The 12579-nt window shown below is 40.2% G+C and overlaps 1 protein-coding gene across 1 annotated transcript in view; it reads left to right on the top strand.

The window, feature by feature from the left end:
- STT3A (STT3 oligosaccharyltransferase complex catalytic subunit A) overlaps positions 1-12579 on the top strand; it is a 32363-nt gene that overhangs the window by 2510 nt on the left and 17274 nt on the right. The window contains exons 2-10 of the mRNA XM_021696562.2: positions 578-704; positions 1790-1850; positions 5210-5331; positions 5695-5840; positions 7030-7120; positions 7954-8060; positions 9504-9668; positions 11093-11273; positions 12274-12429. Coding sequence (XP_021552237.1) covers positions 617-704; positions 1790-1850; positions 5210-5331; positions 5695-5840; positions 7030-7120; positions 7954-8060; positions 9504-9668; positions 11093-11273; positions 12274-12429 — 1117 coding nt within the window. The 5' untranslated portion in view covers positions 578-616. The remainder of the gene's footprint in view (positions 1-577; positions 705-1789; positions 1851-5209; positions 5332-5694; positions 5841-7029; positions 7121-7953; positions 8061-9503; positions 9669-11092; positions 11274-12273; positions 12430-12579) is intronic.

Raw genomic sequence — 12579 nt, 5'->3', positions numbered from 1 at the left:
TCTTTTTTTAAAGATTTTATTTATTTATTTGACAGAGAGAGACACAGTGAGAGAGGGAACACAAGCAGGGGGAGTGGGAGAGGGAGAGGCAGGCCTCCCGCCGAGCAGGGAGCCCGATGCGGGGCTCGATCCCAGGACTCCGGGATCATGACCTGAGCCGAAGGCAGGCGCCTAACGACTGAGCCACCCAGGCGCCCCAGTCTTTCCTATTTTCTTTGCATCTCTTCCCTAACCACCTTTTTTCTGTTCCCATGTTTGCTCTTTACTCCTGTTGTACCATGCTATTGTCAGTAGTGATTATGTACTTGTTAGCCGTGAAGGAGTAGGAAGCAGAATTATGGTGATAGAATCCAGTCACTCCTTTTGAGTCTTGACACATAGACCTGACTTATGCCTACTTCCTTGCCAGTCATTCATACCTCAGGCAAGGCTTGGGTGTTAGTATTAGCTCTGACCCTCTCTGCGTGTTCATTAGCTCCTGTCTCCTTTATGGTTTTTTTGCCACCATAAAATATGAAAATGAATTAGATAAATTGGAAGTGTTTAATATCCTACACTGTTGACTTTTCCATTTCAGCTATTTGAGTGTCATCTGCTGCTACCCATTGATGTCAAGATGACTAAGCTGGGATTTTTGCGGTTGTCCTATGAGAAGCAGGACACACTTCTGAAGCTTCTCATTCTGTCGATGGCTGCTGTGTTATGTGAGTGTGCACGTGGACCTCTCTTTCTTTGGGGATGGAAAGGAGAAAATCTTGAAAAAAACTCAAGAATGGCTTTCTTAGATGCCTTGTTCTTTTCAGTAGGTTGTGATGTGTTCTTTTTACTGTTATCTAACAGTATAATTTTATGAAGACAAAATACAGGAAACACAGGATTATAAAAGTCAGGGGTAGAGATCATCTGAGAAAGAATGGGAAGCATGCTGTGCTAATTCTGTTTTCTCATAGGGCTGGAAGATATACTGGGGACCCTTGGACACTGAATTTTATAAAAGACAATTGTCTTCAGTCTAGTTGCCTACTTTAGTATTTCTGAAAATCTCTTCAGAACTTACTCTATTTTTTTAGATTTTCTAGCTCTTGATGAGTCATAAGTATAGTCTCTTAGTTTGCTCCAAAGTAAAGGTTAGTTGTGGGGAGGGGAGGTCAACATACAAAAAAAGTGAGCATGTAAGTTGAGTGCAGTATTAATAGGTGAATGCGTTGTTACAGGCCTTGATAATAAGTAGTTAAATGTGTCCTACCTACGTGGAAAGTGTAGGTGTCATTGTCAAGGGAAAGTGAACTTGTTTTTGTTTGTCCTATGTGGGAGAGATGGATAAATACTTTATTCAGGGTTTTTGTTTTTGTTTTTTTAAAGATTTTATTTATTTATTTGACAGAGAGAGACACAGTGAGAGAGGGAACAAGCAGGGGGAGTGGGAGAGGGAGAAGCAGGCTTCCCGCCGAGCAGGGAGCCCAATGCAGGGCTCTATCCCAGGACCCCGGGATCATGACCTGAGCCGAAGGCAGACGCTTAACGACTGAGCCACCCAGGCGCCCCAGGGTTTTTTTTGTTTTTTTTTTTTTTAAGTAAACTCTATCCCCAACATGGGATTCAACTCATGACCCCAAGATCAAGAGTCACAGGCTGTACTGACTGAGCCAGCCAGCCACCCCTATTTAGGGATCATTTTACATTTCCTGTGACTTCTGTGCTGGATAATATTATTATCTCTATGATACTATAATCTACTATTATTTTTCATGGCAGACTACCATTAAAATATTAACTTTGGTTTACGCAGCGTTCTCCACTCGTCTCTTTGCTGTCCTGAGATTTGAAAGTGTCATCCATGAGTTTGATCCGTGAGTACTTTTGCTTGATCTGGTATTTGCTTTGGGAAGCTTCAGGTTCATGGGTTTCAAATGTCAAATTCTAATCAGCTCTTGGTGATGGGGATGTGCTTCCTATATATTTAGGGCAAAAAACCCTCAAGTTTTCCAAAGGAGATAATTGCTTCCTTTTGAGACATTTCTGTTGGAATTAACCAAGTAAGTCTCTCAAACTCGTTATCTGGCTAGGCTAAGAGAAGTCTGGCTACGCAGCTTGGTCCACAGTTAAGTGATACAAATTGAGGGAAAGGGGCCTGGTGTGTGTTTAAGGCTCAGAAGAAAATCACAAGTCATGAACTTGAGATTTATGACTTTTTGTTTAACAATTTATATGATAGAAATTGGGCCTGTTGGCTAAGTTCTAAGATATTGGGGAACATTTAAAGCCATGAGTTTGATTAGGGATTTTAGGTGAGTATTCATTTTGTTTCAAGCACTGTTTTACAGATTATCTCTAAATCCTTACAACCCTGTGAGATGGAGGTGCTGTTTTCTCCTTTATATAAATGAGACTGAGGCTAGGAGAGGCAATTGAAGGTTACATGTTTGGAGGAGCCAAGATTTGAATCTAGGTTTGTCCATCTCTAGACACTAGAGTCACTATGTTGTAATGCCTAAAGTTCAGGCCTAATTAAAAATTTGGAAAGCCAGAATCATAGGTTCTTTGTCATTAATATTTTAAAAATATCATATTTTAGCTTATAGAGCATTGATTCAAAAGTTGATCTGCAAATTTGTTATTTTGTGTAGGTATTTGAAAGCACTTTGGAGGCACACAAATATATTCTTTGGGGCCTCTCAAATCAATTTATATTTTTTTCCTCATGAATGAGAAAACATATCCTTTTGTTTCTTGATCACCAGTCTGTTAAGGCTTTTTCTCAGGTTCTCTAGATGACAAACATTGAGGCAAGATGGTCAGGGTAAATGAGACTATCTGCTCTGTGGCCATAGACCTAGAAGGAACTGTAAAGATCTTGTGATTTGATGCTTTCTTTTGTGGAGCAGGAAACTGAGGCCTGGGTTGTGACCCCAGTCCAGACCTCTTCCCACTAATTTATACATCCTCTGCCTTGCCCTGCCTGCCCGTAGGTAAAGGACATAGTTCTCATACATGTTGACTGCCTGCTACCCTCATTCCTTTGTTTCTCTGACAGTTACCAAAATAACATTCATTAGCAACAAACAGAAGGATAGAGATTTCTGCCATCTGCTACTTCTGCTTACTTCAGCTGCTAAAACTTGACTGACCAAGAAGGAAATAGGGTTAGAGGGATGGGCAGGAAAGGTGGTTAGTCATCATTACCTTTAGTAATTAAAAATTCCTTTTATTTATTTATATTTTTCCTTTTTTTTCCCCTTATTTGTTTTTACTTTTTTGATTACATTTTTATTTGAATGTAGTTGGTACACAGTGTTACATTAGTTTCAGGTGTACAACGTAGCGATTGGACAAGTTTTATATATTATGGTGTGTTCAGGACAAATGTAGCTATCATCTGTCACCATACAATGTTAGGACTATATTCCTTATGCTGTGCCTTTTATTCCTGTGAATTTTTCATTCCATAATTGGAAGCCTGTGTCTCCCATGCTTTTTCATCCATTTAGCCCATCCCCTCAACCTCTGTCCCTGTGGTAACCATCAGTTTGTTCTGTTTTTACAGGTCTGATTCTGCTTTTTGTTTATTATTGTGAAATCATATGGTATTTGTCTTTCTCAGTCTGACTTTCTTTTAGCATAATACCCTCTAGGTCTTTCCATGTTGCTGCAAATGGCATGATGTCATCTTTTTTATGGTTGTGTAATATTCCATCGTATATGTATATATATATATATATATATGTGTGTGTGTGTGTGTGTGTATACACCACATCATCCTTATCCATTCTTCTGTCAATGGACTCTTAGGTTGCTTCTGTATCTTGGCTACTCTAGATAATGCTGCAGTAAACATATGGGTGCATATATCTTTTTAAATTAGTGTTTCCATTTTCTTCAGGTAAATTCTCAGTAGAGGAATTACTAGATCATATAGTATTTCTGTTTTAAATTTTTTTTTAGATTTTTTTTTTTTTTTTTTTGACAGAGAACACAAGCAGGGGGAGTGGGAGAAGCAGGCTTCCCGCTAAGCAGGGAGCCCGATGTGGGACTCAATCCCAGGACCCTGGGATCATGACCTGAGCCGAAGGCAGGCGCTTAATGACTGAGCCACCCAGGCGCCCTCTGTTTTTAATTTTTGGAGGAACCTCTGTACTATTTTCCACGATGGTTGTACCAATTTACATTCCCACCAGCAGTGCATGAGGGTTCCTTTTTCTGCACATCCTCACCAATACTTGTTATTTCTTGTCTTTTTGATTTTAGCCATTCTGACAGGTGTAAGGTGATAATCTCATTGTGGTTTTGATTTGCACTTCCCTGATGATGAGTGATGTTGACCATCTTTTCATATGTCTGTTGGTCATTCTTATTTTTATTTTTAACTTTTTTAATTGTTGTTTTCTCTTCTTTTAAAATAAGAAACTTAAGAGGTTACATACCTTGGACCTAAAGAATTGTATCCTTCCCTGTATAACTCCAAGAATTTGTATCAAATATTTTTTTAAAGATCTTATTTTTAAGTAATCTCTACATGCAATGTGGGTTTCAAACCTACAACCCTGAGATCATGAGTCACATGCTCCACCAACTGAGCCAGACAGGCGCCCCTCAAATATTTTTATGTAATTTATATGTTTATGCTATTATGTAGGTGGCATCCAGAACTATTTTAAATAACATGAGTAGGACTTCTAAGTTTAAACACTCATTAAGAAGTTTGTGTTACTGAGTTGATTAAAAAAATTGTGAGGTGTATAGATGTTATACCAACATCTTTAGAGATGCTCATCACTTGAAGTTATCTTTGTATCCTCCTGTGTGGTATCAAAATGTTCTTTTTTATGTTCCTGTTTCTTGGAAAGGGCCAAATTTATTGGCGCCTACATCTCAGCTGTTTTATGTTTGGTGCTTGAATTCTCTGACTGGTGCTAATGCCTACTAATTGCCAGGCTGGTAAAGTATCCTGCTTGAGTTAGGCTCCAGTTGCATTTCCTTCTTAGAAAAGCGGTGCTTTAGTTAAGACAAACATGGAGCTAGAAATGAGCAGACTTATGGTAATATAAAATGATTTTCATACTTGGCATAATTTTTGGTACCAAATTGATTTTTATTGGAGTAATGGTAAGTTCCTCAATGATGAAACCTGAGGAACAAAATTCTCTGCAAATTGGTACAAGTATTTGAGTATGAAGAGGAGGAGACACAGATCATTTCTTTCTTGCCACAGGTACTTTAATTATCGGACTACCCGGTTCCTGGCTGAAGAGGGTTTTTATAAATTCCATAACTGGTTTGATGACCGGGCCTGGTACCCTTTGGGACGAATCATTGGAGGAACAATTTATCCAGGTGAGAGGAACAGGAATTTTTTTTTTTTTAATTTTTTAAGAGAAATCAGGCATTCTATATTATGGAACAGTTTCTCTTATTTCAAATATCTTTATTTTGTGACAATTGTAACTTCATTCTGATTACAGATCCCTAGAAATGGATCTTATATATACAGGAGAATATATATGGGAGATAGAGATGGGTGGATTTTCATAAATTCTGGAATTTATAGGCCTACCACAGTTGCGAGATGTTAGTATTTATGGTGGTTTTTCAGGAGTTATGTTATCACTTTATTGATACTTCGATTTTCTCTTTCTCTTTCCCTTAAGTTCTTATCTTGCTAAGATAACCTAGTGGGGTTTCTTCTTCCTGTTACAGGCTTAATGATCACGTCTGCTGCAATCTACCATGTACTCCATTTTTTCCACATCACCATCGACATTCGGAATGTCTGTGTGTTCCTGGCCCCTCTCTTCTCTTCCTTCACCACCATCGTCACGTACCACCTTACCAAAGAGCTCAAGGTGAAAGATTTGGGGTGATAGGCTTGGGAATGAATGTTGTTGAACCTCTCCACCAGATGCTAAAGGGTGGGGGATTGAGAGCGTCAGAAGGGCAGGGAGCCAGAGACTAAAGACAGCTTTGGCTAGGCTAAATTATTGGGTTCACTCCAGCCCCATCCTAGAATATGTGGTTTCTCTTTATTAGCAGCTGTTTGTCTTTATAAGAGAACATTTGAAGGTCAAATATAAATTTCTACATAAGGAAAAAAAAAACATTTAAAATGTAAAATGTGAGCTTTAGATTTTGAAGTTCTCACAATCTAAGAGAGAGGAAAAATAACTATAGGAAGTGTTCCAAAATGGTTAATTTTTCCTACTGGCAGTGTACTTTTAGCAATTATTTGTTGATTTTTTTAAAACATTTATTTAAAAGTTATTAAACCACTTTTGTAGTAGGCTCCATAATACTGACTCTCTATTTCTAGGTTTCTGCATTGCTGATCCTGGTTCCTTGAATGCTATTCTTAGTTTGTGGCTATGGTGTCAGGGAGATACCTGAGAGGTGATAAACTAGTAGGAGGTCTTGGGACACTTGAGTTTAGTTTGGAAACCTTTTCAGCCTTCTCTTTGCTGCCCTTGTTCCAAATTTGACTCTTCCAACAGACAAGTCCTTACTCTCTTTTGGAGTGTGAGTTATATTTCGCTGTTCCTCTCTTCTGAGCTCACAGATTGCCTTGTGATATTCCAACTTTATTATCCAAGCTCCTGGCATCTTTAGTCCAGATAGATGATCACCTTTTGGCTTTTTAACTTAAATAATAATTGTCTTCCTTTGATTATCCTTGCACACCTCTTAGAGCTGTGACTGTTCGGCAGTGTGCAGATATTGTTAGGGATTTGGGACTCATAAGCCTGGGAATACTCCAGCCAAACAGCCCATTCTGGGGCAGTGTCTGATGTCTGACAGCTTGTCTGTCCTTAGCATATGTGTATTCAGTTTCAGAGAAACTGTTCTCATCATGGGGAATTGGTTGTGAAGTTTTTAGCTTTCTTGTGCTGCAAACATTTCTAGCATTTCTAGCATCACTTCTGCCTTGGAAAGTGTTGGACTGTTCCCTGGGCCCATTTTAAGTAGAATGGACTAGTAGATCCTCTCTTCTCTCTCAGGAGTGGATGGTGTTAACTTCCTGTTACCCCTCTTTTCTTACAGGACGCAGGGGCTGGGCTTCTTGCTGCTGCCATGATTGCTGTAGTTCCTGGGTATATCTCCCGATCTGTGGCTGGCTCCTATGATAATGAAGGTAAGACTTAAAATGCTGAAGATGATCTGTTCATTTCATTATTCAGTAGATCTTCAGGAAATGCAGTAGAATCTGAGTTCATATCTGATGTTTAGCAATAGCAAAAATGGTATCTGGGTGAGGAGATTAGAAACGGGCAGGAAGGGACCTCAGACAAATTTATAATCTGTCTGTCATCTCCTCTGGAAAGGTAGCTGGTAATTTTCCTTATATAAGGTCTTTTGCTCTTTTCTGGATTCATAAAAGTCGAGTTAGTTCAGTGTTGAATGTTACTGTTATTTTAACATTGTAATCATTTGCTTTTTTTTCCTAGGTAAGAGAGATGGATATTCTTTTTTTTTAAGGTTTTATTATTTATTTATTTATTTTTTTAAAAGATTTTATTGTTTATTTGAGAAGAGAGAGCACGAGTGGTGGGGAGGGGCAGAGGGAGAGGGAGAAGCAGACTCCCTGCTGAGCGCGGAGCCTGACGTGGGGCTTGGTCCCAGGACTCTGGGATCATGACCTGAGCCAAAGGCAGATGCTTAACCAACTGAGCCAGCCAGGCACCCTGAGAAATGGATGTTCTTTTTTTTTTTTTTAAAGATTTTACTTATTTATTTGTCAGAGAGAGAGAGAGAGAGTGCACAAGCAAGGAGGATGGCAGAGGGAGAAGTAGGCTCCCCACCGAACAAGGAGCCTGATGCAGGGCTTGATCCCAGGACCCTGGGATCATGACCTGAGCCGAAGGCAGACACTTAACCGGCTGACCACCCTGACACCACCAGAATAGTATTCTTAAATATTATGCCAGTATGGCCTTTTATTGAATTGTTGTTCTGTTCTTTCTGCAGGGATTGCCATCTTTTGCATGCTACTCACCTACTACATGTGGATCAAAGCAGTAAAGACTGGTTCCATCTATTGGGCAGCCAAGTGTGCCCTTGCTTATTTCTACATGGTAACTTTTCACTCCTTTCTTCCACGAGTGTCTCTATTGGGATCAACTGATATAAACTGGAAATAGCTCTTGGGCTTTGAGACCATGGATTGGAGGCTAGAAGTCTTTATTGTCTTGTGTCCCTACAAAGCCCAATCCAAGGCAGGTGTGGATATCTATCCATTGTATAATAGCAAAGTAGAGATAATGTTTTTAATTTTTAAAGTTCTCCAAATACCATACGTCCTATGGGTACATATTGGTTATATTTTTTCCTGTTCAATCTTATGTATTCACTTCTTCCCTTAACTGCTTTCGCTTAACATGTATCCTTAAATCCTCCATATAATGTTATAATAGATTGCATCTAGATTAACCCTGAGGGTTGGGTGCTTCCTTTTTTTTTAAAAATTTTTTATTGTTATGTTAATCATCATACATTACATCATTAGTTTTTTTTTGTTGTTTTTTTTTTAAAGATTGTATTTATTTATTTGACAGAGAGAGACACGCGAGAGAGGGAACACAAGCAGGGGGAGTGGGAGAGGGAGAAGCAGGCTTCCTGCCGAGCAGGGAGCCCGATGTGGGGCTCGATCCCAGGACCCTGGGATCATGACCTGAGCCGAAGGCAGACGCTTAACAACTGAGCCACCCAGGCGCCCCTACATCATTAGTTTTAGATGTAGTGTTCCATGATTCATTGTTTGTGCATAACACCCAGTGCTCCATGCAGAACGTGCCCTCTTTAATACCCATCACCAGGCTAACCGATCCTCCCACCCCCCTCCCCTCTAGAACCCTCAGTTTGTTTTTCAGAGTCCATCGTCTCTCATGGTTCGTCTCCCCCTCCGATTTCCCCCCCTTCATTCTTCCCCTCCTGCTATCTTCTTCTTCTTTTTTTTTTTTCTTAACATATATTGCATTATTTGTCTCAGAGGTACAGATCTGAGATTCAACAGTCTTGCACAATTCACAGCGCTTACCAGAACACATACCCTCCCCAGTGTCTATCAGGGTTGGGTGCTTCTTTTGTGATCATGATGGCAGGAGGCATAGGGAATAGGGGATTGAGTTACAGTAATAGGTGTGAATTTGATTTTCCTATTTAAAGAAATCAGTTATTTAAACTCTTTAAGCCACTTGGCATAAATGAAGTTTATAGTTACTATAAAGAGATATTCTTTGCAAGGTCACAGGTAATATCCTAAGGTATAGTGGGGGCCTGAGGAGGAATGCTTAGAGGAACTCTTTTTTTTTTTTTTTTTTAAGATTTTACTTATTTATTTGACAGGGAACACAAGCAGGGGGAGTAGGGCAGGGAGAGGCAGGCTTCCTGCCGAGCAGGGAGCCCAATGTGGGGTTCGATCCCAGGACCCTGGGATCATGACCCGAGCCAAAGGCAGACGCTTAACAACTGAGCCACCCAGGCGCCCTGAGGAACTCTTCTTTTTTATCCTGTCATAGGTTTCTTCCTGGGGAGGTTATGTATTCTTGATCAACTTGATCCCTCTCCATGTACTGGTGCTGATGCTCACAGGCCGTTTCTCCCACCGGATCTACGTAGCCTACTGTACTGTTTACTGCCTGGGCACCATTCTTTCCATGCAGATCTCCTTTGTGGGTTTTCAGGTGAGCCCTAGACTGATTAGAGTTCTTAGCTACTTCTACTTTCTCTAAACAGCTCCAACCAGCTTGATTTATCTTGGCTTCCGATGAAGAGAGTAAGACTTACTCACAGTCTAACCTTGGACTGTTGTGCTAACTGAAGCAAGAGAATCATTGGTCATTAAAGTCTCCTTCCAGGGTGCGTTAATATTTGTTCCATAAAGTTTGAATTGAATGACTGTTAATTGGGCTTAGGTTTGTTGGAGGAGAGATACTTTGATCTGAGTTGATATAAATGCAAAGTTATTTGCAGTCCTTTTTAATGTTGGTGAGTCTATGTATTAGTAATGATTCCTGACCTTCTTGATAGAGCCTGTGTGAAAGTCCTTTAGGAAGCAGAACACAAATGTTGTAACCACATTACTCGTAGGGTTAAGAGACAGCTATGAAACCAAAGAGTAATGTGTGGTGTGTTTGATTTCTCATGTAAAATTCTGATGGAAATGGAACCCTTATTCAGAGGTCAGCAGTATTTTCCTTACTGTTCACCTAGTGTATGCAATTTACTAATCAGTGAAATATAAAAATGAAAAATATGATCCTGGTCCTTAAGGGGTCTTTAAGGGGAGTTACAGTCTTGCAGGGAAGGAAATACATGCAGGTGTCTATATTCTGTAATACAGCAGTTCTGGAATGTAATTCCTGGACCAGCAGCATCTGGGAACTTGTTAGAAATGCAAATTCTGGGGGCAGCTGGCTGACTCCGTAGAGTATGCGACTTGATCTTGGGATTGTGAGTTTGAACCCCATGTTGGGTGTAAAGATGATAAAAAATAGTAACAAATTTCAGTATTCTGAAGAAGCAAATGAACTCCAAATTTTTTATTAAAAAATGCAAATTCTGGGGCTTTATCAGAGACTCACTGAATCAAACTCTAGGGGAGGACTCCGAAATCTGTGTCTTAACACCCTCTCTTCTTTGCCCTCCCCATGGTTACGGTGCTCCCTAGTTTGAGAACCACTGGTCTAAGCAAAGAAGGAATTTATAAGTAATATAGGAGATCTAAAGTGCATGGAACATAGAGAATAATGGATTTCAGTTTAGGCAGATTAGGAGGAAATGGTATTTGCTTTGGGCCTTGAGTGATGAGAAATTCTGTGAATGTGAATTTTGGGAAAATGAGAAAATTGCTATCTAGGCTAAAAAAATAGCCTGAGTAAAGGCCAGAGGTATGATAATGATAGAATATGAGATGCTTTGGAGGATTCCAAATACTCCTTGGAAAATGCAGCAGGCGAATTAGACCTTCCCCTCCATTGGCCCTAATTCCTCTGAGGCCTCAGAATTCATTTGACCCTTTGTTTGGTCCAAACTAGGTCAGGATAATTCAGGTCTAGGCTAGATCCATTGTTTTCCAGCATTGTCATACATATGCTTTTACCTACAGCCTGTCCTTTCATCAGAGCACATGGCGGCCTTTGGGGTCTTTGGGCTCTGCCAGATCCATGCCTTTGTGGATTATCTGCGCAGCAAGTTGAATCCACAGCAGTTTGAAGTTCTTTTCCGAAGTGTCATCTCCCTGGTAGGCTTTGTCCTTCTCACTGTGGGAGCTCTCCTCATGCTGACAGGTAGGGAAGGCTCACAGCTTTTATAAATGGGTATGGAACATATAATAAAACTTCAAAAATATGGGTTATTTCTTGACCACAGAAAGATTCATTCTTTTCCTCCTAAGAGTATAAAGTCCTGCTTCTTCACATTCAGTCCACTTGTCAGCCCAGTGTTTGGATTCTGCGTAGTTAAGAATGTCTCATTAGAGTACCTCTTAATGTCAGAAATATCACACTTGGTGAAAGGACTGTATCTCACTTTGCTAATTTTTCTCCTCTTTTTTTTTTTTCTTTCCTATTGGTAGGGTGGAAGAAATCGATACTGCTGGCTGTACCCTACAAATATGGCCTTGTCTAACCCCATATGCACTAACCCATGGCTCTTTAGCATGCCACGTTTTCCTCACTTCTCAGAGGCTGATTTGATTCTGCCCAAGTCTCTGTGTGTTGTCTACTTTGGAGCAGCACTGGTGGATGTAGCTGGCTTAGTTTATAGAGTTGGCCATGGTTTGGCCAAATTTGACCTAAAACCCTTTAAACGAAGCACTTTTGCCTCCTATCTCTGAGTTTATGTACAGCCTGACTTTATTCTGCTAGCTGTGCTGACAAAAGTACTCTCAAGTTTGAAAGAAAGGATGGAGTGAAATTCTTAAGTATTGATGGCATTTTATTTTATTTATTTATTTTTTAAAGATTATTTATTTGACAGAGATAGAGAGAGGGAGAGCACAAGCAGGTGGAGCGGCAGGCAGAGGGAGAGGAAGAAGCAGGCTTCCTGCCGAGGAAGGAGCCTGATGTGAGGGGCTCGATCCCAGGACCCTGGGATCATGACCTGAGCTGAAGGCAGCCGCTTAACTGACTAAGCCACCCAGGCGCCCCTATTGATGACATTTTAACAAAAACCTAATCCTTCTCTGTCTCAGACTCTTATTAAAATGGAAAATTGTGATTAGTTAGGGTCAGAGGTTATTTTGTTTCAGGAGCGATTGTGAAATGTTTGTTGCTTCTTTGCTGCCAGGAAAAATATCTCCCTGGACGGGGCGTTTCTACTCACTGCTGGATCCTTCTTATGCTAAGAACAATATCCCCATCATTGCTTCTGTGTCTGAACACCAGCCCACGACCTGGTCCTCATACTATTTTGATCTACAGCTTCTGGTCTTCATGTTTCCAGGTCTGTCTGCTTTGTGTTCTTAGGTGGCCTTCTTTTGTAAGAATCACCATTTGACTCAAAATAAGTAAATTACCCTCATCCTTGTGTTTTGTTGTTGTTTTGTTTTTTGCCTGTTTACCCTATGCCATACAAAGGATGGCTAAGCATTTT

Source organism: Neomonachus schauinslandi, chromosome 11 (assembly GCF_002201575.2).
Source record: "Neomonachus schauinslandi chromosome 11, ASM220157v2, whole genome shotgun sequence".
Taxonomy (NCBI): Eukaryota; Metazoa; Chordata; class Mammalia; order Carnivora; family Phocidae; genus Neomonachus; species Neomonachus schauinslandi.
This window is presented reverse-complemented; position numbering and strand designations above follow the sequence as displayed.